Source organism: Lonchura striata, chromosome 20, assembly GCF_050655825.1.
Source record: "Lonchura striata isolate lonStrDom1 chromosome 20, ASM5065582v1, whole genome shotgun sequence".
Taxonomy (NCBI): Eukaryota; Metazoa; Chordata; class Aves; order Passeriformes; family Estrildidae; genus Lonchura; species Lonchura striata.
The window spans coordinates 13,799,420-13,823,979 of NC_140722.1; the positions used below are offsets into that span (position 1 = coordinate 13,799,420).

A 24,560-nucleotide genomic window follows, 5' to 3' on the forward strand; every position below is an offset into this window, starting at 1 on the left:
CAGGGCAGGGTCATTTTTTGTGGGAAAAATTAGAATAAAAGCATTCTAAAAAAACCTTGCCCTGTGCTGGGTGATTAAATACTGCAATAATTGTATAATATGGATTTCTTTATGTCACCAGTGGGAGGAATAGACTTTAAATGCTTTAAAACTTCAGAGGGATCAGGAGAGCTGGCAGAGGGATCACCCCAGGGCATGGGGTGGGCAGTGCCAGCAGAACACAGGGAGTTCAAATGGGCACATCAAATGGGGCACATCAGAGCTGTGAGCTTGGAGTTCAGGGATTTTGGGATGGCCCCAACCCTCAGGGTCTGCAGTGGCTTTCTCTTCAGTGTGGCTTTGTCAGGGAGATGTCCTGGATAGCCAGAGGTGCTGGAATCAGCTGTGTGCAGCTCCCTCCTGAAATTCATCCCAAGGCCAGGGCTTGGGCTTGTCTATAATTCCTAAAAGTTACTAAATCTGTTGATTTTTTTTTTTTTTTTCTTGATAGCATCCAGCTCTAAAGAGCTTGATGTCACCAAGCACTTGGGCTGTGCAGCTGGTTTTGTTTAGCAGCACATCGGCCTCCTCCTCCTCCTCCTCCTCCTGCCTCAGTTGTCCCTGGAGCACCTGGAGCAGAGCCAGCATTTTCCATGGCCCCAGAGCTCAGTGTGTGCCACCCTGGGCTGGCATGGCCACGCGTGTCCTGCATGGCACAGATTGTTCCTGGGGCCACCCTGGGGCTGGCAGCTGCACAAAATGCTGTGTGAGACCCTGCTGAGCGCTCCAGCAGGGCCCTGCTGCTGCCTGGGCCAAGCTGGGTGGGTGGGGAATGACACACAGGTCCCTTCTGGCATCTCAGTGGCTGCTTGAACTCCCTGTGTTCTGCTGGCACTGCCCACCCCACGCCCTGGGGTGATCCCTCTGCCAGCTCTCCTGATCCCTATGAAGTTTTACAGCATTTAAAGTCTATTTCTCCCACTGGTCACATAAAGAAATCCATATTGTACAATTATTGTGGTATTTTAATCACCCAGCACAGGGCAAGGTTCTTTAAAATGTTTTTATTCTAATATTTTCCACTAAAAAAAGCACTGAGCAATAATGGGCTGGTTAGGAAAAAATACCTTTGATATCACTTGGGCACCCCTTGATGTCACTCTCTCCTGCACGACACTTTTGTTGAGCTTTCCTATACAGGCTCAAGGCAAAGGTGGCTAAAATGAAAGGTAAATTCAGTATGAGAGGTGCCAAACTCTGTAAAACTGGTTCAAGAAGTGAATTTTTAGAACCTAACCCTTCTCCAGGTGTCTAAACAGAAAACAAGTACCTTAATATTATCTACTTGTGAGCGTTTGATCACTGGAAATCCTTTTGGGGCTCTGGGAATTGTAATTCCATGAAGAGAAGAGGCAGCTCCGTCTGGCTAAGAGGAATTACTTTGATTTGTTGCCTTTTTCCTTCTTTTAATGCGTGTCACATTTGTGTTTGGTAGATAAAAATGATTCCTGGCGTGGCAAAATAGAGAAGCAGAAGCCAACTTTGCATGGTGCCCTCAGACACGGAGCTGGCAGGGCCAAAATCTCAGCACTTGCTCCCATTTTTCACAAGTTCAGCCTTGAAAAGTGGAGGCTGGGGCTCGCTCTGGGCTTGTTGTGGCTGAGAACAACGTCCCCAAAAGCAGCAGCAGCGCTGAATGTCTGAGGAGAGAGGGGCAGGAGAGGGATAAATGCTGGATTGTTCTGCCCGTGGGCTGGCCAGGAATGGTTGGAATTGCTGTTGTGACTCCCAGCAAGTCACAAAAGCCACTTCTGCATTCCACTGGGAATCAGGCAAGCTGGCACCCAGCAAGCTGTGCCCCCTTTTTATTTTTTAGGAGCTAGATGAGTGCAGGCAAAAGGAGCTCGGGCAGGACTCTGCAGGTGACCGGAGCCCGGCTGCTGCAGCAGCTGGCAGGGCACAGGTGGAGCAGGGCAGTGCCCAGGCAGCTGCAGGACAGGGCTCAGTCATGAGCTTCCTCAGAACACTGGTGAGTTCTCCCTTTCCTTTCCTCCTCTTGGGGTTTCAGTCGCTTCCAAAAATCCCCCGTGGCATCGGGTAATTGGGATAAATCATGTAAAAATGGAGAAATAAATGTAAAATGTTCTCTGTCCTGGGAGGATGAGGAGGGGTGTGGGGGGGACAGTGGAATGATCAAGTGAGTGCCACCTGCTCTGCAAAATTCCACCTCAACACAGATACAGATAAAATACACATCTGTATCTACAGATACTTCTAAAGATACAGATCTTTAACTGCCTCAAAGACTTTCTGCTCGATATTCCTTTTGTACCACCTCTAAAAAATAATTTTTATTAGATGATTATAAGCTTGAACAGGAAATATTCCATCTAGGTCTTTTTCATCATAGCCATTACATTGTTCTCAAGGAATATTTGCGTTATCAATTTTCCCACTTGAGGGAAGCAATATTTGTATTTTCCCTTTGTGCAAATAAAACCTGCTGATTTCAAACTTATCTTTTCCATCCTTTGAAAGGCTGGGTTGAGTGACTGTTTCTTCTCAAATTCTTTTAAGGTCTCCTCAAGCAAAGCTGAAGCCAAAAGTGATTCTGAAGATAAGGTAGGCAATTCCTTTTTCACTGGTGGTTAGGTGTTTTTCACACAGGGATTTCCTCTTCATTTTGTCGGGTTTTTTTCCCAACTGATGTCATCATTTGAAGTAATTTCAAATATTTTTTCCCCGGGATAAATTGAAAAGGAAAAGACTAAACAGTGCAATTCCTAATACTGCCTGTTACAATCAAAATCTGTTGTGTTTTCTACATGCTTGGTGTTGATTGGTGACGCTTTCGGTTGTTTCTCTGACTTGTCCTTGATGTAAAATTGCAGTTGAGTCCACAAAAAAATTACGTTTGCTCGTAGAACAGTTTTCCTTGTGACTTGAAAAAAACTTTATTAAGAAACAAGGGAATAAAACCCTAAAAACTGAAGTGTTTTTCCCATGCAGATATTAGCCAAAATCACAACATTTTTGAGTTTTCTCCTATTTTTTCGTTCTTTTGTCCTATTCAGTGTTCAGTCTTTGCAGCAAGCTTGGTGAGTACATGGGGGATTTAACTCTGAATAACTCTAAAAATGGTTCTCAATAATTCTGAATAACTCTGAAAATCATCAAATAGGGTGAAGCTTTTCCAAGCAATGCAGAAAATGCAGTTATTAAAGTGCCTTGGCTCAGGGAGACTGGCAGCTCTTCCCAGAGGTGTTGAACAATCTGGTTTGGATGGAAACAACCCCATTTCCCTCCCTGACTCTGTCCCCTGCCCCTGTGCCAGGTGACTGCTGGTGCTGCTCTCATTTGGGCACGAATATTCTGGGTGGGTTTGGTTTGCTGGCACACCTGGCAGGGCAAACAAATCCAGGTGACTTGCAGGATGTGCAAACTCCTTACAGGAGATTAAGTGGGAGTTCTCTTTTACTGGGAATTCCTTTATCTGATATGGCATTTGTACTTTAATCAAGGGGAAATATGTCGAGGAGGGTAGTTTATCAGCTCCCACGTTGAAAAGCTGCAGATTTTTTGGCTGATAGAAAATAATGGGGTTGTTTTTTTGTCCCCAACAAACAACTGAAGTGTATTAAAAGTAAAGCTTTGCTGAGTGAATTTTTTCCGAGTGCTGTGGGGCGGTTGGGTGCCTGCTGTGCCTTCACATCAGAGAATCATGGAATATCCTGGAGCTGGAAGGGACCCAAAGGTTCATCCAGCCCTGGCCCAGCACAGACCCCCAAGAATCCCACCCAGAGCGCTCCTGGAGCTCTGGAAGGTTTGGAGCAGGGAACGATCTCTGGGGAGCCTGGGCAGTGCCCAGCACCCTCTGGGGGGAAGAACCTTCTGTTTCTGCAGGGTCAGGCTCTTATCAGTGCTGGCTGCAGCCCTGATCAGCTGCTGGGCTGTGTGTGCTGCCAGCAGCCTGGCACCCCCTCCGTGGCATCCCTCTGCTGCCTGGTGCAGCTGAGCGAGAGCAGAGCTGGGCAGAGCTAAAAAATAAAGCAGGGATTTATTCAAAGGATCCACTCCATGGATCCACCTTGGGCAGCACCAGAGCCCAGCCAGGGCTGCACCCAAATGACCCAAAATGGTCCCAAAATGCACGAGCGCTCCCGGGGCTCTCCCTGGGATCAGTTCTGCTCCATTGGCACCTTGGAGTTCATTGTCCCATTCCAGCTCCAGCCCATCAGTCCCATCCTGCTTGTTTTTCTCTCTCCAGCCCACGCTGTTTGTGTTCCTGGGCTGAGGTTTGGATCATTTGTCCTTGGTGCCCAGCTGGAGCAGGAATTGTTTTGTCTCTGCTCTGTGCACAGAGCTCAGCATCCCTCATGTGAAGCCCAGACCCACACACTGAAGCAGCCCAGAATATAAATAATGAAAAATATAAATAATAAAAAATAAATAATAAATTTATATTCTGCATCCCAGAATATAAATAATAAAAAATATAAATAGTGAAAAATATAAAGCCAAACCCTGAGGCATCACCTCAAGGGCCGTCCCTCGGTGGCTGTCCCTTCCTCTGTGCCCACCCCACTTCAGAGCCCAGCCACACCTGCTTGGGCAGCTCCTACAAACCAAGAGCTTGTTTGGACAAGATCTGCCCCAAATCACTGACCTGACCCTCTTGTGGCAGACCCTGAGCCGATCCTGGGTCACTCTGTGCTCAGGAGTTGTAGGAATTTTGCAGGAAAAAGGGTCAGTTTTGCTGTGAGAATTAATAAGGAATAATCCTTCATCCTCCTTCATGCCAGGTAATCAAAGGCATCTTCCTGCTTTAAGGCCTGAGACCTTGAACAATTAATTAATTAATTTCAAGGACATTAATGCAAGTTTGAAATACTTTAGGCAGTGTATGTCATGAATATTCACACTGCCCTTTTCCTAAATAATGCATTATATACAACATTTTAAAGTCCCTATTATGCTGCAATAAAAAGACTGACAGTTCGTCCAAAGATTTATATATTTCCCTGTTTTAAAATTATAAATCCTAAACTGCCTCTTCATGACTTGAAAAGGCAGATGTTTATGGGATTTAGGTTTCAGTTTAGAGGAGATTTTAAGGGAAAGTTGTGCTTTAATTTGGAATCACGTGGATTGCCTTGGCTTTTTTTTTATTTTGCTGCTCGTGTGAAAGAAACTCTGAGGAGAGCTGAGAAATCACTCAGGAAAAAAAACCACAATTTTTCCAGGGCTAAGAGGGAATATTTTCCTTTAATGCCACGCGTGTGAGCGATGGAATAATGTCTTTGATAAAGCAAATACCTGCAGCAAACACTCACCTGCACCTGCTGTTGTGCACAAGGGCTCCAGGGCGGAGAAGGGCCCTGGGGGACAGCCTGGCCCGAAGGCAGCCACAGGATCCCCCTCCAAAGGAGCCAAGAAAAAGAAGGCAGAGAGCCCCAAAAAGCTGGGCCACAGCACCTTTAGCAAACTCTTTAGGCACAAGGTTGGTATGGAGCTCCAGGAGCAGCAGAACCCTGAGAAATCACAGCTGGCACAGAGAGAGAGTTCTTTCCCAGCATCTGGCCAGATGTGCAGCGCTCTGGAAGTCCTTGGGAGAGCATTTCTGGAGTTCTTGCCCAGCATCTGGCCAGATGTGCAGAGCTCTGGAAGTCCTTGGGAGAGCATTTCTGGAGTTCTTTCCCAGCATCTGGCCAGATGTGCAGAGCTCTGGAAGTCCCTGGGAGAGCATTTCTGTGCCAGGGGATGGGAACCATCCTGAGCTGCACCTTCCTCTCGTTGGGCCCTCTGTGAGCTCGGGGTTCTGAAGCAATTCCTGGAACAATTCCTCTAACAATTCCTCTAACAATTCATGGAACAATTCCTGCCCGTTACTAACACGGACTAAACGCCCCCATGCCACTAAAAACCAAAATCAGAGGTGCTGACAAACAATGAATTGTGCAGAGGTGAACAAAGCCTGAAACCACAGAGGTTTTGGAGCTCAGCCCGGCCACAGTTCAGGTTTTATGTCATTAATGTGCACCAGAACTTGGCTAAAATTGGCATTTTGGGACATCTGATACGGCACAGAGGAGGCTGGAACATGGAATTTCCTGCAGAAATAGGGATTTCTCCCTGCAACCAAGAACACTAATTTATTTTAGTCATGCTTTAGTTAGGAGTAGAAAAAAAATCTGGGTTTGATGGGTACTTTAAAGGGCTTAAAATTACAGTCAAGCAAATGGCTGTTTCAGAGGACATGAGCTTTTATATTAAAAACCAGAAATCAGCAACAACTTTGGGTCTCAAGCTCTGCATTTGGGGTTTCTGCACTCTCTGAAGTTTGGCACAGCAGAGAATTGCAGCTTTTTAGCCCAGAGAATGCAGAAGCAGAGACCCTTCCAGTGGGGGAGGAACATAATTAATATTTAATTCTCCCTCCAGACACCCACGTGGAATTTCTGGTGAGTAGGGGGCTTTATAATCATGGGCATAGGCCATCCTTTAATACATTTTAAAACCAAAAATGTTCTTTCCACTGTCTCATTTCTGAGAAAAAAAATGTCATGTGCATATTGCTGAAGGAATAATAATATTTCAAATGAGTTCAAGTGTGTAGTTCTTGCCTAAACTGTAAATTGGAGATGTCAGCTTCATTTCTTAATAAAATTAAAATATTATTTACTTGTTCATAATGAATTAAAGCTTCCTGGTAAAAAACAAACCTGGCTAACATTTTTAAAGATTCTGTTCCAATAATTAATCTTGCAATAAATTGTACTGAATTCCCTGGAATATTTAATGGAAGTTTAAAGAGTTTTTTGTCTGGAATGACAGCACTTATCTTGAAGGAATGCAAGAGCAGAAATTTTTCACACCAGTAAAATCTTTCTTATAAAATATCACTTTTAAAATAGTTTTTTCTTGTTTCTATGTTTATTTTGACAATTTTCTTTCCACATCCAAAATACAGAAGCAGGAGCTGAGATATCATTTATGACCTATTAGGAATCGAGGAGAGGGATTAAAATGGTGCCAATAATTTCCTTGTAAGACTGATTAAAAGTGGGAATTCAACTCAGAGCAGGGATGTGACAAGCAGGCCCTGGAGTTACCACTTCTAGTAAGAAGAAAATTAAAATATAGTTTATATCGTTAAATTCTCTATGCTTTCTATGCTGTATGAATTGGATGAATAGATAACCAATTCCTTTATTTGAAATGATGATTTAAATAGATAAATTTTGTTTAAACACTTCACTGTCTTTTCTGACAGGGCTTTCTGTGAACGTCCAAAATAATCCAGCTTAGATTGGTTGTGGGTTAACGGCAAAATTGTTTTTCAGGCTCCTGTGTTACAAAATCCTAACTCTAAACTTGTGATGCTCTTCCCATCCATGCATATTTGCCCTTCATTCCATGCTAATTTTGCATATAACTGTGCTGATGGATAGAATTTTCCCTTGGAAGAGAAGGGTGAATCCCCCACTTGCAGCACTAATGCTGAAGGCAGCTGTGGCATCCTCCCCCTTGTTCTCACCTCCTGTTCTGGATGTTGTTTGTCAAAGCTGACCCCCAAAAAAGAGTTCTGGGCTCCTGCAAAATATCTCACCTGCAAAATATCTCACCTGTTCTGTGGAGAACTTCCCAAAGTCTGCCCAGGCTGCTGGGGCCTGGCCCCGGGATGGGTTTTTGTGCAGCTCAGGTCATCCTTCAGTGTGAGCTCTGCTGGTGAGGGGTAAGAGATGCAGGTAACATCCCTGGCCAGGGAGGGATTTAACTCCTGGGTTTGTCTATTCTGCTGCAATCAGGAGCCCCATCACTGAATGTTTGTACTAAAGGAAATCCCACCTCATGCCCAAAAATACTGGGCTGGGTGGGACCAACCTCCAGCACCTGCAGAGCTGCTCTTTGCAGAGCCAGGGCTGTTCCACCCCTGTGTTACCAGGACTTCTTGTTGTTCCTTGGATCCCAGAAATCCAAGCCTCCTGCAGGAAGGTGATGGGAGCACGTCCCTGATGATGGTGTGGGATTCCCATGGAGAACACCCAGCTCTGTGTCTGTGAGCACTGGGAGCTGCAGACACAGAAAAATCTGGAATACCTTGAAATTCTCTGTAATGGTTTACCTGAGCTGAATGGCAATATGGGAATACATATATAAATATACATCTTTTTAAAGAACAAGTTGAGAACTACAAGCACAGCGAGTGCAGCACCAGGCTGGTGCAGGCACAAGGATGGGACCTGGCATTCCCTCCAGATTCTTCCAGGGATCCAGTTTCCATGGCTGCAGGAGCCAGGACTTGCACCCACAATCACTAAAACTAAAATAATCGGTGACACAGACAATTGCTGGCCTGTGGAACTGCAGTGCTGCCGTTGCCTCAGACAGACTCATCTTTGTCTTTTGTTTCCCTTCAGGCTGAGAAAGAAACCCAGCAGACAGCCAACACCAAAGTGAGTAGGAGGGGTTGAATTATCTGTGCAACACAGGAAAAGGGAAATTCTCGCTGGCATGTTCAGTTTTTAGGTGTTTTAGTTTCTTTATCTGTGTTCTGGGTTTGCTGTGTCTGCAGCAGGGGTGGAAGGGATGGATGGAAAGGCAGGGTGCTGTTGTTATTGAACATGAAATGAGTACATAGAAGTTTGGTAAATTCAAAAGAGAAAAATACTCAGTTTTATTCAAAAATCTGGTATTTATAGAATTCCAAAAGTGACCGTGGACTGGAGAATGGAATTACCACCTCTCCAACCACACTGGTCTGAAGACCAATTAATAATTTCTCTCCACCCACAAAGAAATATGTAAAATTGTATGCTAACTCTGACTCTCAAATATGTAAACATTATCAGAAAACTAAAGAAGTTCTATGAGAATTTTAAAACTTTCAAAAGAACTATAAAAGAAAACACTTTTAAAAAGCAGGGTAACAGGGTGCAGCTGAGCGGGGAGAGGTGGTGCTCACCTCTGGGAGTCCAGGGCTTCCCTCTGGCTGCCCTGGGACCCTGGCAGGGGTCAGAACCCCCTGGACAGAGCCCCAGAGACACTGGCTGTGATCTCTGTCCATGGAAAAGAGTTTTCAATCTTACAGGATCAATTACCAGCTCTGAGTGTTTGATATCAGTAATAATTAAGTGTGGCATGGGTATAAAAGTAAAATTTTAGGATTCTAGATAAGGGGTCCAAAGGGGACAAGATGGAGGAAATTGGGTGTGTCTTGTCCTTTTTCTCCTTCTTCATGCCCTCCATGTCTCACTGTGGTGTTGGCATTTTTCTGTTGGTTCAGGCTGGGGACACACTGTCCAACGTAGGTGACAGATATTGGCACGTTCTTGTAAATGCAGCCCAGGGAGTTTCTGGTATTTAATGTTTGTCACATCCCACTGAGGGCAGAGCCCCACACGCTGCCCTGCAGGACAGAGCTGGGCAGGGCAGCAGAACATGTGAGAGATAAACAGAATAAACAACCTGGAAACCAGCACAGACCAATTATGGCTTCTGCTTTGGCAGGGGGCTGACAGACAGAGACTTTTACAATCTCAGAATCATCAATAGCTCAGATTCCAACTCTCACCTGCCCCAGGTGATGCTGAGCGTGCTGGATTTGCTCCCCACAATATCCATGTCCTTTCATTCCCAGGTTCCTGAGCAGCCTCCTGTGACCTGTGTGAAAGAAGACAGAAATGTCCCTCCCTCCCAAGAGCCGCCGGCCAAGCAGAACCCGAAAACTCCGGAGCCCGCGGCGCCTCCGCAGGGAGAGACCACGGAACCCCCCCGGGAGGCCACCAAGGACAAGGGCTCGGCCACTCCTCTGCCCCTGAGCAAGCTCTTCTGGAAAAAGGTACTGGCAGTGGGCAGCTGTTAAAAGTGAAAATCTGTCCAGCCAAATTAAAATGAAAAAATAAAATATTTATTTTGCAATCAAAATAAACATTCACTGCTGTTAGCTGATAATGCTGGGTTTGATTTCTCCTACATCACCCTCAGCTCTTTATATCAGGGAAGAGAAAGTTTTTTAGGGAATTCTCTACCACTCCAAGCAGATTTTGTTGCATCCAAAAATATTAAGGGCTGGTGACAGCATTTACACAAATGCACTGAGTTCAATAGCCTGGGAAATCTGAACTTTGTCAGATGAGCTCCTTTCTGCTTGGTTAGAACTTCTTGGGTCTGGGATCATGCTGAGACCAAATGTTTTTTCAGGAATTCCCTCCTGAAAACTGCAGTAGAAAACCGAATTTGGTCCTAAGAATTTACAAAAAACCAGCCTCTGCCTGAGCATTGACTCCTTTACCTGTAAAAGGCTGATGCAGCTTTACTAAGTTTTCTTGGAAGAGAATAATATTTTATATTTCCTTACCCTGGTGACCCAGTCAGCTTGAAACTAAATAAAATGATCGGAGATGTACAAAAAAACAAAAGGTAACAGGTTGGCCTCAAACTCAGCTTGGTTTGAGGACTCTGTGGGGTGTTCTGCAGTGAATTTCTCTTTTTCTGGCACATTTAATGCACTGTCCTTTTGCTAGGACAGAGAATCCAGGCTCAGATAGGTGTAGAATTCAAAGTCAAGAGTAGCTTTGCTTTTGAAGTCACAAACAGCAACCACAACACTCAATAGATGCAGGATTGAGCTCCAGCTTCTCTTTCCAGGCACTCTCTTAAATATCCATCTTCTGATGAGCTTTCACTTCAAAGTGCAGCTAATGAAGTGCCTGTCAACACGTGGCAGTTAATGCTGCTGCTCTGCCTGCAGATGAATAAATATGGAAAGGCAAAATGAAAAATCCCTTATTCAGCTTCTCAGCTGGGTGCCACTTTGTATTTGCCCCATTTCCTGATCAGTCTTCACCAGAATTTTCAGAACTGTTACTCAAATATTTGCTGTGCCAGCATTTTTCTTTTTTCTTTTCTTTTTTTTTTTTTTTCCAGAAGGAATACTAATAGGGAATTACAGTGGGCAATTTCCAATATTTGTGTTGGAAAGCTGCTTTCAAGGCCTCACAGATATCTGATCAGGGCAGGGAAACATGATGCTTCACATTTATCTGATCAAAGCAGGCCAGGCCAGGGTGGAAGGTGATCAAGGCAGCATTATTTACACTGCTCTGGGATCTGCCTTTAAAAGCAGATGTGTTTGCTTAAAAAATTTGAATTTTAAGCAACTCTTGCCATGCAACTGCAGGAAAATCATGCTCTTTTACTGATGTGCAAACAGCAAAATGGTTAATTACTGGGTGAAGGAGAACATGGAATCCTAGAATGGTTTGGGTTGGAGGGACCTTAAAGTGGCCCATCCAGTGCCACCCTGCCATGGCAGGGATACCTTCCAATGCCCAACCTGTCCTGGGCACTGCCAGGGATCCAGGGCAGCCACAACAAATCTGGGAAACTGCGTCAGGGCCTCAGCACCCTCACAGGGAGGGATTTCCTCTGTATATCCAACCTGAATTTCCCTTCTTGCAGTGTGAAGCCATTCCCCCTTGTCCTGCAGAAGAATTTCCTGAAGAAGCATGCAAAAAAATCCCAGATTTTTGAAACAATTCAATCCCTGAATAGCTGACTAAGCCTAATTTAACTGGGCAGTGTTTTTTGCAGCTCTCTGCGCTTTTCAATTGGGATCAATCAAATTCCTAAAGCAACATGAAGAGAACAGTGAGACTGAGGATGTTTTTATGCCCCGTTTGATTGTAAAATTTTAAGAAATGACCCAGCTCCTCAGGGCTGGAGTCAGGAGGTTGCTGCCACTGTGTTTGGCCCCGCAGAACTGCTCGGAAGAAGCAGAGGCCGCGGGCAGGGAGAAGGCAGAGGCGGCTCCCGAGGCGGCGGCTCCGGCCAGGGACGAGAGCGAGAGCGCGGAGAGCGCCGGGGCCAAGCCGCGAGCGGCCGAGAGCAGAACGCCCAAGGCAAACCTCAGGAAGTTCTTCAAGCTGGTAAGAGCAGCTTTTCCCTTCGGGGCTCAGGGATCCGGGGAGAGGCTTGGGAAACACTTTGCCTCTGTCTGGGAGGGTGCAGGGGTGCTGAGGGATGAGAGATGCTCAGGAATGGGACAGTGCTGAGGGATGAAGGATGCTCAGGGATGGACAGTGCTGAGGGATGAGGGGTGCTGAGGGATGAGGGGTGCTGAGGGATGAAGGATGCTCAGGGATGGACAGTGCTGAGGGATGAAGGATGCTCAGGGATGGACAGTGCTGAGGGATGAAGGATGCTCAGGGATGGACAGGGATGAAGGATGCTCAGGGATGGACAATGCTGAGGGATGAGGGGTGCTGAGGGATGCTCAGGGATGAAGGATGCTCAGGGATGGACAATGCTGAGGGATGAAGGGTGCTGAGGGATGAGGGATGCTCAGGGATGGACAGTGCTGAGGGATGAAGGATGCTCAGGGATGCTCAGGGATGAAGGATGCTCAGGGATGGACAATGCTGAGGGATGAGGGATGCTCAGGGATGAAGGATGCTCAGGGATGGACAGTGCTGAGGGATGAGGGGTGCTGAGGGATGCTCAGGGATGAAGGATGCTCAGGGATGGACAATGCTCAGGGATGGACAATGCTGAGGGATGAGGGATGCTCAGGGATGAAGGATGCTCAGGGATGGACAGTGCTGAGGGATGAAGGGTGCTGAGGGATGCTCAGGGATGAAGGATGCTCAGGAATGGGACAGTGCTGAGGGATGAAGGATGCTCAGGGATGCTCAGGGATGAAGGATGCTCAGGGATGGACAGTGCTGAGGGATGAAGGGTGTTGAGGGATGCTCAGGGATGACGGATGCTCAGCGGTGGGCGGTGCTCAGGGATGCAAGGCTGGGACTTCTCCCCCGCATCCCCCCGCGCATTCCCCGTCCTGCATCTCCCTCTCGCGGCTCCTCCCGGAATGTCCCGAGGGCTCCGGTGGCCCTTTCCCCGCCGAGGTGGCCCAGGGAGCTCCAGGGGCCGCGACACCGAGGATGCTGCTCTTCACAAACCGCATCCCCCCGTGGGATGCTCCTGGAGGGACCCGTCTCCAACCCCAGCCCCAAACCCATCTCCCGCTGGCCACGGCACTGGCAGTCCTCCTGTGCTGTGTCCTGTCCTACACTGGCTTTGGGGAGTTGTATTTTTAGTGGCACGGCTTTTTTTGGGGAGTTTATGTAGATTAGGTAAATTGGCATGTGAAAGGAAAGGAGGCAGTCACTCCTGCAAAGTGGGAAAATCCATCAGGTGGGAAAGAGGAAAGGCAGAAAGCAGAATCTAATCCTGCTTCCCAGAGGAAAATTGTTCCCAAACCATCTGCACTCCCTGCGCTGCCCTGCTTCCCCACATAAGCAAATTTAGGCAATAAACAGCATTTAGAATTGAGAGTAACTCTTTTATGTTGTCACAGCTATAGATGAAAATGTAGCAGTGTATTGGCTGCCCCACCCTCCTCCATTTAAAAGCATCCCACCCTGCTGGCTGCAGAAAACTCTGTGGGCAGCCTTGGCCAGCAGCAAGCCCAAGTGACCAGAGGCAAGGATAAGGGGTCAGCAGGGCTCTGGAGAGAAATCCTTGGGATTGTTTCATCCTCGTCTCATTGGCAGCAAGAGGGAGCTTTGTCTAGACCTCAAGGTCTTTACTCTTTTTGGTTAAAATAATAATAACAATAAAAATACGAGGTGGGTTAGAGAGGTTGGCTAAAGCAGGGCTGTTTTTATCTGGGTTTGGGGTGTTTATAGGGGAAAAGGTAACGCTGATTGCTGTTAGAGCAGGTTTGGTTTTTTTCTTAAGGAATTTGAGGACTTGGTAAAACAGAAATGCAGAGCAGATCTTGTCCCAGCCCATCTTGATGCACTCTGGAGCGGGTTTGTCCCCAGCACAGACCACACTGTGCTTCCTCCCCTGCACAGATAAAGCTCCCTGAGCACAAACCCGTGCCAGGCTCAGCAGTGGCACCTTCCAGGCACAGGCATTTCCCCACAAAAGCCATGAATTGTCATGGAGTGGTTGAATTTTCTCTCCTGCTGCTGCCATGCATTGATTTCCGTGGTTTTGTAGGAAAATCAGGGTTGCAGTAACCCCATCTGTGGCATTGGTGCTGTTGTGCTTCACGTTACAAATGTAGAGCTGCAGCAAACCACAGCTCCGCCTGAGATAAATTTAGAACAAAAGTCACATCCTTTCATTGTTTTCATTGAACTTCTGCAATGAAAAATGACATTTAAATTTGGGTGCCCTGAAATCCTGCAGTTTATTTTATGCTTTGCTGCTGATCTCTCTGGATTCTGTGGCACCCAGGAGAACACACTGAACTCTCCAACATGTTTTTAAACACAAATGTTTATTCCTGTCGTCCCTTTTGTAGTACTAATTGTAACTTAAGCCTAACCTAATTCTCACTGTATTATTTACTCAGTTTGGTCAAACATAGGTTTCTCACTTTTAAATCTAGGTGGAAATGGGTTTTTTACCTTAAAAAGATATTTCAGAGCCAAGGTTCGCTCTGAGTGACCTTCCAGTGCTGCAGCCTCAGGCTCTGCTTGGATTGTCCTGGCTGGGAAGTATGGGAATCAAGGAGGATTATTATTTAGAGATTTAAGGACTGCATGAATCAACTGGAAAGCAAAAATCAGGATTAAATGGATGCTGATGACAAAATATGGAAACATCCCTCTGAAGCTGATGGGCTTTAATTATTCACTACACATGCACTTAGTGGGGTGGATAAATAGAGAGCAAGTCCCACTAGGTCTTGTAGGACAGATTTGGCTCTGGAAAGCAAAGAAAAGCTCTTTCCTAGAAAACTCTGGCAGCAGGTTCTTGTTTAGTGGCTGAAATGATCCCTGCTCAGGCTTTGATGGGAAACCTGACTGGCAAGAGACAATCCCAGAGAACAGAACCTGCAAAACCCACCCTGGACATTGGGTATTTCCAGAGTGCTTTCCAGCCTTGATTCCTGGGAGTTTTCATCCCAAATGCAGCTCTCAAACAGGACCCTTTGTTGTTTTAGCCAGCCAAGGGGGATGCAGGGACCCCCCGTTCAGGAGAGGGAGATGGTCCCAGCCCCAGACACCACGTAAGTGGACTTTGTGTTTTTGGCCTGGACTTCTTCATCCTCTGGTGATGGGTTCTTGTCACCTCCTTCCACACAGCTCTGCCTCTTGAAATGTAAAATCACTGAAAGTGCTGCACTCCCTGAGCTTCGTGTATTTACTCATAACTTTTCTGTTTCTTTGATCTATCCATAATATTAAACAAGATTTTAAAGAGTCATCTTTTTTTTTTTTTTTTTTTAAATAAGCTTTTTTCTGGGTGTGTTCCTTTTGTTAAAATAATCAGTGATCAGTGTGTCTGTGTTCAGTCTTCTTCCTCTCTCTTGCTGCTTTTTGACTTTCTGCAAGAACCTTGGCTCAGGCAGTGGAACTAAAAACACACAGAATTATTTTTACTTTGTTGATTTACTTGTCTTCTGAGGAAAGGATCATTTAGGTGGAAACTCTACAAAAGAGAACCGAAAATGAGAATGAAAACTGTGCACTGCAATGTAACAAAAGCCATGAAAATATTTGTTTCTTGTTCTGTTTTTGTTTCTTTCATTCTGTGTTCATAAAATCTAAACCCAACCTTTGGGTGTGGTATTTGCATTCTATTCTTCATGGCTTTCAAAATGCTTCAGAAAAATCATATTTTCATTAGAAATACAAATTCTATTAATTTGAGAGAAACCCTCACTTGCAAGTAAAGATATCCAGAAGAATTCACCCCTCAGTAATGAGAACTAAAACAAGGTTTTGTCTATTGAGAGTTTCCTTTAAGAGGAAAACTGAAGTTGCATTCACAGCTGACATTTCAGAATTTCCTTTTATAAATAGCTGTAAAATTATATCTCTCTTTTCCTATTTTCACAATGTCTGATGACACCAAGGTTAATTTTTATGAATTATGTCTCTAAAAGCATCCTAAATATAGAAGGGCCTTGTCTTGTGACACTTAATCCTTATTTCATGGAAGAGCTTTGTGAAGTGATCTGAGTAAGACACCAAAAGTTTCAGCTTGGATCTATTTTATTATTTTAATGGGCAGCCAGCTTCCTTCCATTTTTGTAAATCAGTTTATTGCTCTTCCTCTTTCTCTTCCTTGCCCTGGTGTAAAGCAGAACAATTTTATTCCTCAGAGGAGCCCAAGGAAAAATGGATCTGCTGTTGACTTTTTCCTTTTTTGGGGATTTCTTTGAAAGGATTTCCTTAAATTATGCCATAGTGCCTCTGGAATGCTGTGATTTTTCTCCTCATCCCTGCCACTCTTCACCCTCCAGAAATTGCTCCAAAACCACAGAAATCCTGGGTATAAAAATCAGCTTTGGCCCAAGGTCTCCTGTAAGATAACGGGAAAAATGCTGTGCATTTTTCTTCTTTTAGTTCAGTGGCACTGCTAATGTTGAGGGAGGCAAAGCAAACTGCCAGGAGCAGCTCCCCTTTGGAATAAGGAACATCCAAATCTTTCATTATTCATTGGCCTCACTCCGCATTTCCTGAGCTGCTCCCATCAATATCAAATCTGCCCATTTCCTGCCTTTCAAGGTTAATATGAAACACCTCAAAGAGATTATCTGATAGGGTTCGACTTGGGTATTTTTTGCCTGGAAAAATGTATTATGAATATTTTTTTTAAAGTGTTTTGTCTGCCTGACATCAAAGGCCTCACCTGCTCTCAGCCATGGGGACGGTTCTGCTTTGGCTGCAGCGTCTTGGGCACGTGTGGGGAGGAAAAACTCTAATTTTACACCCACAGAGCAAAGCCACAGATTTCACCGAGTGTTTCTGAGGGTTCCAGGCTCCTCTGGCCCCTCTGAACTCAGAGTCTGGGCTCAGCCCCAGAGCTGTGCTTGTCACTGCAGCAAAGGTGAACATTTAAAATTTCGCCAGGGAATCATTCCGAAGGTAAGCTGAGTCCATTTCCAGTGAGAAAGGTTTTGGGAAGAGCTCCCAGAATTAACTGAGCCATTCCAGAGGTGAGCTGGGACCAATTCCAGTGAGAAGGGACTTGGGAAGAGCTCCCAGAATTAACTGAGCCATTCCAGAGGTGAGCTGGGGCCAATTCCAGTGAGAAGGGACTTGGGAAGAGCTCCCAGAATTAACTGAGCCATTCCAGAGGTGAGCTGGGGCCAATTCCAGTGGGAAGGGATTTGGGAAGAGCTGCTGGGGCAGCAGCTCAGAGCTCCCAGAGTTAAGTGAGCCTGAAATGTTCTTGGTGTCCATCCTCCTGCATCCCCTGGGCACTGCAAAGTGTCACTTCCCAGGTGAGATGACCCAGCCCAGACCACAGCTCTGCTCCCCCCTGACCCCACTGAACCTGCTTGAAAAATTTATAAATCCCCTCCTTCACCTTGTCCTGCACAAAGACAAGCTGCTGGATCTTTTAAGACAAGACTGGATTTTTTAAGTGTAAGAGTAGAGCAATCCAGGTGTGAGGAAATATTTGCCCACATATATCAATCCCTGGAAAAATAAATCACTCCAAAACCTCATATTTAGTGAAGGAGTTGAGTCCCCTGGTCAAGTTTGATTGTATTAAATAGTTTCTGTGATTTAAACATGGAACTTTTCAAAGATATGGTAGAAAGGAGCTGAATTGAGTGAAAAAGGCAAGCAGGAGGATTGTTGTCCCCTCTCCTTCTTGTTTCCCCAAAATTAGACAGGCTTGAACATTTTGTATTTTTAAATACAAGAGGTGTATTGCATTCTGTTTCTCTAGAGTTTCTGCTTTCAGGGTTTTCTCTGAAATTATGATATCTAAAAATGTTTTTGTTTTGAATGTAAGCTAAGCCTGGCGTGTGAGCACACAACCCCAGGCCTTCAGAAAAACACCAAATATTTCAAAACTAATGGTAAAATTCCCAATGCTGGAATAATACACAGCCTTAAGCTTGAGCCATGGTCTGAGAGCAGATGTGAGATTTCCAGCTTTTCAACATGGCAAATTTGTGCTCTTTTACTGATGGCAATAAATAAAGCCATATGGGTTTGGGTTTTGTTGTTTTGGTTTTTTTTCATAAGAAAAAGGAAAATCCAATTTACAGACAGATTTCCTGGCAAAAACACCCTCATTTACTACTTTCCAAACAGTGACAATTTCATTGTCTGATCCTTTGCTTGCCAGGTATGATTTTTCTTGTGTGAAATTCAAATATATCCTGAATTTCTCTGAGTTCGAGAATCTTCCCCTTTACTCTAGACAGGTGCTTTGTGATTGTGGTTTTTTGGAAGATTTCCTGTCTGTTCTTTTGCCCTTGTACATGAAATTTTCTATCATATTCTGGCTTTCCACAGGCAAACCCTGTGTTGTTAGTTTTTGGCTGGAGTGTTGCTCATTCACAGGGAATTTGTTTTCATCCTTTGCTTTGTGTTTTGATTTTTGTCCTCTCTCGGATCTTTTCCTCGCACTTTTTGGGTGCTTTCCGAGCTCGGGGTGCAGACTCTGGGGGTGCTGCAGTGGGCAGTGACTCTGTGCCCACTCCAGCAGTCCCACCAGTGCAGCTGCTCCAGGCAGGGATGCTCTGATCCTGCAGCCTTTGCTCATGGAATTCCATCAGCTCCCTGAGCCAACACTGCAGGACTTCACCCCAACCTGGGGAAATGCAAACCCGCTGGGGCAGCAGGATTCCTCCTGCCAGGTGCCCGTTCATTTTTCCAATTATGATTTTTTTTTTTCCCCTAACATTTTTATGGATCTCCTTCTGCACTCCTTCCATTCCCCACTAAAAACACCCTGTCTGAAACCGCTGCAGACTCTGAACGCCACGGAGAAGCCTCTTGCCCCACCCGAGAGCGACCCTGGGGGCCCAAGGAGCAAAGAGGGCTCCAAAGACAAGAAATCCACGCTGGAGCTGGGCAAGCAGAAGGGCAAGGAGCAGCCAGAGCCCCGGGAGCAGCCAGCACCTGAGCCCGACTCCATCCACAACGGCGGCGACAGCAAGGAGCCCTCCTACAAGAAGACAGAGAAGAGGCAGTCCCTGGGAGGGTTTTTTAAAGGCCTTGTACGTTCATTTTTCTTCCTTTTTTTTATTATTTTTTTTGCTGTTTTCCAGCTGGTTTAGGCACGCAGGTTCTGCTCCATGTGGGGTTTGTGCTTCAGCTTCAACTCGGGCCAAGGAGCAGCAAGGTTTTGGGAAAGGAAGGAAAATTCAGGCCTGGGTGCTGACCCAGGAATTGTTGGCACAGTGCTGGGTTTGGGGTTCATGCCTCGATGGCTCGATGTTCCTACAAATTACAGGGAATTAAAATAAAAAGAAAAAATTAAGGGAAAGTGGAGGTGGGGCTGGTTTACCAAGGGAACCTGCCTGCCCCCGTGGGGGTGCAGCTGGGACATCCCTGCCAAAGCAAATCCCTGCAAGACAAAATCCCTGCAAGTTCCAAATCAAGGGAGGGGATCAAAATCAAAACTCCTTCGTGGAGTTTAACAAGAGACACACATTTAGAATTCTTCCAGGAAGGGAGATCTGAAGGAGTGCAGAAACACCTTCAAAATTCATGAAAGAAGAGAGGCAGGAAAGGTGGCTCAGATTGAAAAGGCAAGAAAAGCTTTTAGATCAGGAGGAGATTGTGAGAGGGAAAAAGACCGTTTGAGGAATAAAACAGAATCAGTGTAGAGGAAGCAGAGAAGTTCTGTAGGATTTATTTTTTCACTCTGCCTCAGTTTGGCTGTGCAATGCCTTATCTTCTGCTGCAATTACAGAGAGTGCTCCTGCAGCTTCCCTTTCCTGTTAACTCTAAAAAAAGAGACATTTTTGACAACAGTGAAGTTGGTTTGGTCAGTTTATTGTGCTTCAACGTGGCAGCAAACCACATAACAATGAAGTCCGTATATGGGAAAAATTCTCATTAAATAGAATTATGGATTATTATTATTATTATTATTATTATTACCTCTCTTAGAATATCCTCAAGGTTACCAGGAACTAAGAAACTCATTCTTCAATCTAAAAAATAATCTCCTCATCTCCTAGGTGATCAGAAGTTGCAATCATTGATCTAAAATAATTAGATCACAGACACCAACCAGTGCCAGCCTTGCCATCCCAAGGTAACAGCTCGATTGTCTGCGAGCAACTCCGCAGAGAAATTCAGCTTTTAGTTGATAAAATGGGAGCAGGAGATGTTGGAGAGGGGATCAGCAGCTCAGCCAGCTTGTGCCCACCCAACAACTCCTGTTCTGGATTTTAACACCACCCTCTCCTGGATCCTGAGTCCCCTGGGAATGGCACAGAGCAGGAGGATGCCACAGGGCAGGAGTGCAGATTAAACACTGCAGCTCCAGCCTCTGCTCCCAGCTGCTGGATTACAAATGCCAAAATTTGGGCTACAAATGCTGAAATTTTGGCTACAGCTGGAGCCATTCTCGCAAGCAAACAGCATCAGTGCCCAGCTGCGGGGTTTGAGCACAGATAAGGTTGTTCCTATGGTAAAAGAGATTAATTTATAAACTGTAGCAAGTGTATTAAGGGAGTCTTTGAAAGATTAGATTAGAAAGAAAAAGGGGGGAAAAAAGATTAATAACATTGTTTCCTGAGCTGGAATAACTCATAGTGCAGTTGTCAGGAGCTGGGAGTGCTCAGCACGTGGAAAGTATTTGGGTTTTTTCTGATCAGAGGATGTGCTGCACTGAGCCAGGCTTCTCCTGAGCAAAATCTGGTGGAAAAAGTACTCCAGCACCACTATTTTGCTGTGTGTGCACTTTAAAATGCTCTGCCCAAATGTTCCAACCTCGCTGCCACAAAGCCATGAGCTGGTGGTACCTGAGCTCCTGAATCCCAGGGCAGAGCTGGAATTTGTCCATTAAAAAAGGCAGAACAAAGTTCTTTCTTTCAGGAGAAAGAAGGGCTTGGAAATTCCAGTTCAACAGGAATCATCAGCCAGGCTGATCTTCCTGCTTTAATCAGCAAGCACCTTGAAAATGGGTGCAGCAGGAGACTGCAGCAAAGCGAGTGCTAAATGAGGCAAAAATGGGAATTATCTCCCAGGAGCCTCCTCTCCTGTCTCCTCCCTCCACCCTTTTATAGGAAGAAAGGCAAATTTTATCATCTTATTCCCTAATCAGTTTAGAAGTCGCTTCATCATGTTCAGACAGGAGCTGGAGCTGGCAGACCCCATTACTCCTGTGATATGGAAAATCCTTACCTGATGTGGAGGTTTTTTAGGGTTTCTGGGTAAATTTGGAACGAAGAGCTCACTTAGTATTGGCTGATGGATAAATGATGGATTCGCTGCTACCTGTAAGTGGCCAAACCCATTTATTCTGCTCTAGAGCTTCCTCCAAACTCAACATCAGGGGAAGCAGAAGCAAAGCCACTGCAGGCAGCTGAGCTGCACAAGGTTACCATCAGTTTTAGATGGGATTTTTCAGTCCATTGTTGTTTTTGGCTGCTCATTTTCATACTTAGATCCTCCAAGGTGAAAAATTAAAGAAAGATCAGTGAGGTGGAGTCTTATCAGTGCAAAAACCTTGCTGGTTTTACTTCCCTGAAGGGGATGAATAAGTCGAGACCTTTCACTCTCCGTGTGTAACACAGAAGCCTCAGGGAAGGACAATTCACACATTGTTCTGCCTGGTTCCTATCCTAGGGAAAGCACAGAGTCACCTTTAGCTTTGTCCTGCTGGATTTTCTGCTTAGCAAGGCATGATTTGGGTTACAAACAGCACTGACACCCCGCAGTGCTAACAGTGACCTCAAACACTGCTTGTGGGTCCGTTTTGCTGAAGTTTTGGCAGCTTCAAGGCCAGCAAAATTAGGTCAAGCACGTTAAACCAGAGCCAAGTTTTTATCAGTTAGTGAAAAATGTAGTTGGTATAGTTAGAGCTATACATTTCCTTCATCTAAGCTGGATTAGTGTCTTGGAGTGGTTCCAAACCTAGAATTATGTTTGCAGTGTAAAAAAAACCTTTATCACTCGAACATTGTCGAATACCTGTCATGCATAAAAGTATTTAATGTTCCTTTAACCTAGAGCAGGGCTGGCTAGAATACACCATTCATCATGCTTGAAGGACTCTTAGAAGGGCTGCAGTGAAGCATTTAGGGCAGGGAAATGTTAGGGAAAGTTATGCCAAAACTCCAGTACTACAGACACACAGCAGCCTGGCTCTGCTGTGTGAGCCCAGCTCCTGAAAACAATTGTTTCCATGCCAATTGAGACAATTATATTGAGATAACCCCCACATTTAGGCAGCAACTTCGTGTGGTTCTCATGATGCAGATGGTGCTCATATATTTGTGCATATTAAATGAAGAGAAGCAGGGAGATTAAATCAGTGAGAAATACCTGGCAGCAAAAGTCTAGGACACAATTCCAGACTTGACCACTCCGAAAGAGTTGGAAATGTTCCTAAAGGTGTCTCTCTCGTCCCACAGGGCTCCAAAAGGATGTCGGATGCTGAAGTGCAGACAGATCCCGTGTCCATCCTCCCTGCTGGGAAATCCAAGTAGTGCCCAGCCGTGGCTGCTGAAGGGAGGCTCAGCAGCTCTCGGGGAGCTCCTGGCAGCAGAAATGACTCCTTCCTGGCAGCAGGAATGACTCCCTTCTGGCAGCAGGAATGACTCCCTTCTGGAAGCAGAAATGACTCCTTTCTGGCAGCAGGAATAACTCCTTTTCCTCCCCACGCTGCCACAAACCCCCGAGGCTGAAGCAAACCCCGGGGTATCACTGCAGGTAGTCACTGGCAGGGTTTGTTGCTCACCTGTAGAAAGCAGCTCTAAAGATCCCCATGAAATGTGTTAAAGGTAAGGTGCTGTGGATGAAGTGAGTAAAGGGGAGGGTAAGTTAGGTATGAGGGTGGCAGAGAATTCAATAAATGGCAGGAAAAGCAGAGAATCTGCCAGAGCTGCACAAGGTTACCACCGGTTTCATATAGGATTTTTCAGCCCATTGTGATTTACAGAATTCAATGAATGGCACAGAAAAGCAAAGCACGTGGCAGAGGATGGCAGCGAGGCCCGGGCAGAGGATCCTTCACTTGAGAGAGCTCGAGGGCAGCCAGGAAAGCACAAATCCCCTGCGAAATGTTCTGCTGCAGCCGAACAGCAGCCCAGTGGCTTTGCTGGGGTTCCCGCAGAGCTGAAGTGCAGCGGAGCCTTCAGCCCGACCCAGCCCCTGCTGACCCAGCCCTGCTCCCCCGGCTCATCAGTGGAAATTAAAGCGCTAAAATGCAAAGGCTTGACGCCATTGAGGCGGCTCCTCTCCTGGCCGGGCGGGTGGGATAACAAATTAAAAGCTATTTAAGGTTCTAATAGGACACAAGAGGGCAGCCACATCCCCTAACGCCGGGCTGTGCCTGCCAGCCCGCAATTAATGTTCCTTAGGTCGTAGGAAACTTTAGTTGTCCATCCCGATGTTTGTTTATATCCATACTTGTAATTAATCCTAATAAAAGCCAAAATCAAAGCTGCCCAGGCAGCTCTCTGCTTCACAAGACTCCTGTAATAACTGTAGTTAATAAATTTTACAGAAAATTAAGATTTCTGCTCGTTCCATCCTAGCCTGTATAGGGAGCCAGGGACCTGACGTTTTAATCCACACTGATCTTAATGATGCAATACTGTATATTTTGACATCCTTATCTTTAAATAAACTAATACTTATCCTTTGAAACAAAAAATCAGTTGCTGCTTCAGTTCTCAAACCAAGTTTGTTATTTCCATCCCCCGTGGTCTGATGATTGATGTGACATTAAGTTATAAATCAGCACAGACAAACCTTGCCTGTGGAGGGAATAGTTATCCTCTCTTTATCTGAGTGAAGATTACACCTGGAAAGCAAGGGAGAATTCTGTAAATTCTGCAGAACTGTGTTTCTAGTAAGCAGAGAGGACAGAGGTGAAAAGCCCCTGCAGTTCTGTGGGGTTTTGGCTGCAGCTTTGGGGTGCCCAGCCAAAACTTGCAGCTGGTTCTGTGCAGAGCACAGACCAGAGGTTCTTTAGTTACAAAGGCTCTTTCTGCTCCCCCCACTGGCACTTTGATGCCACACAAAGGGATTTCTCCATCCCTGGGGACTGCTCCCAGGTTTCCAGCCTGACCCACAGCCCCTCCTTGTCCTTCTGGGCAGGACCAGTGACTCCTGTGCAGCCCCAGCATGAAAGAATTGGGGTTGTCCTACCCAGTTTTGCTCCACAGAAAGAAAGAAATAAAATTAAGCTTTAATAAATAAAATTAATAACAAAATTTAATATTTTAATTAATAATAAAATTTAACAATAAAATAAAATCTACATGACACGAGACTGAATTGAATAAAGCACAGGCAGGGAGACAACCCCCGTGGTCACACAGGGCTGTGGGAGTGCCAGGTGTGAGACAGGAGCTCTTATCAAAGCATGGGGAATAAATGATGTGATCACACTGCTGTGATTACCTCAGTAAGAGTATTTCAGTAATTTTCAAATAAAAATTATGATTGTGATCAGTTATATTAGCACAGAATCACAGAGGGGTTTGGGTGGGAAGGGGCATTAAAGCCCACCCAGTGCCAAGGCAGGGACACCTCCCACTGTCCCAGGGGCTCCAGCCCCAGTGTCCAGCCTGGCCTGGGGCACTGCCAGGGATCCAGGGCAGCCCCAGCTGCTCCGGGAATTCCATC

General features: G+C 45.6%; 1 protein-coding gene across 1 annotated transcript in view; it reads left to right on the forward strand.

Moving 5' to 3' along the window:
- Nucleotides 1–23,586, forward strand: part of BCAS1 (brain enriched myelin associated protein 1) — a 37,856-nt gene extending 14,270 nt beyond the window's left edge. The window contains exons 5-14 of the mRNA XM_085558301.1: nucleotides 1,856–2,008; nucleotides 2,557–2,601; nucleotides 3,054–3,077; nucleotides 5,336–5,479; nucleotides 8,400–8,435; nucleotides 9,620–9,820; nucleotides 11,742–11,909; nucleotides 14,942–15,007; nucleotides 18,719–18,967; nucleotides 22,340–23,586. Of these exons, the coding sequence (XP_085414427.1) occupies nucleotides 1,856–2,008; nucleotides 2,557–2,601; nucleotides 3,054–3,077; nucleotides 5,336–5,479; nucleotides 8,400–8,435; nucleotides 9,620–9,820; nucleotides 11,742–11,909; nucleotides 14,942–15,007; nucleotides 18,719–18,967; nucleotides 22,340–22,414 (1,161 nt within the window). The 3' untranslated portion in view covers nucleotides 22,415–23,586. The remainder of the gene's footprint in view (nucleotides 1–1,855; nucleotides 2,009–2,556; nucleotides 2,602–3,053; nucleotides 3,078–5,335; nucleotides 5,480–8,399; nucleotides 8,436–9,619; nucleotides 9,821–11,741; nucleotides 11,910–14,941; nucleotides 15,008–18,718; nucleotides 18,968–22,339) is intronic.
- The last annotated feature ends 974 nt before the right edge of the window (nucleotides 23,587–24,560 follow it).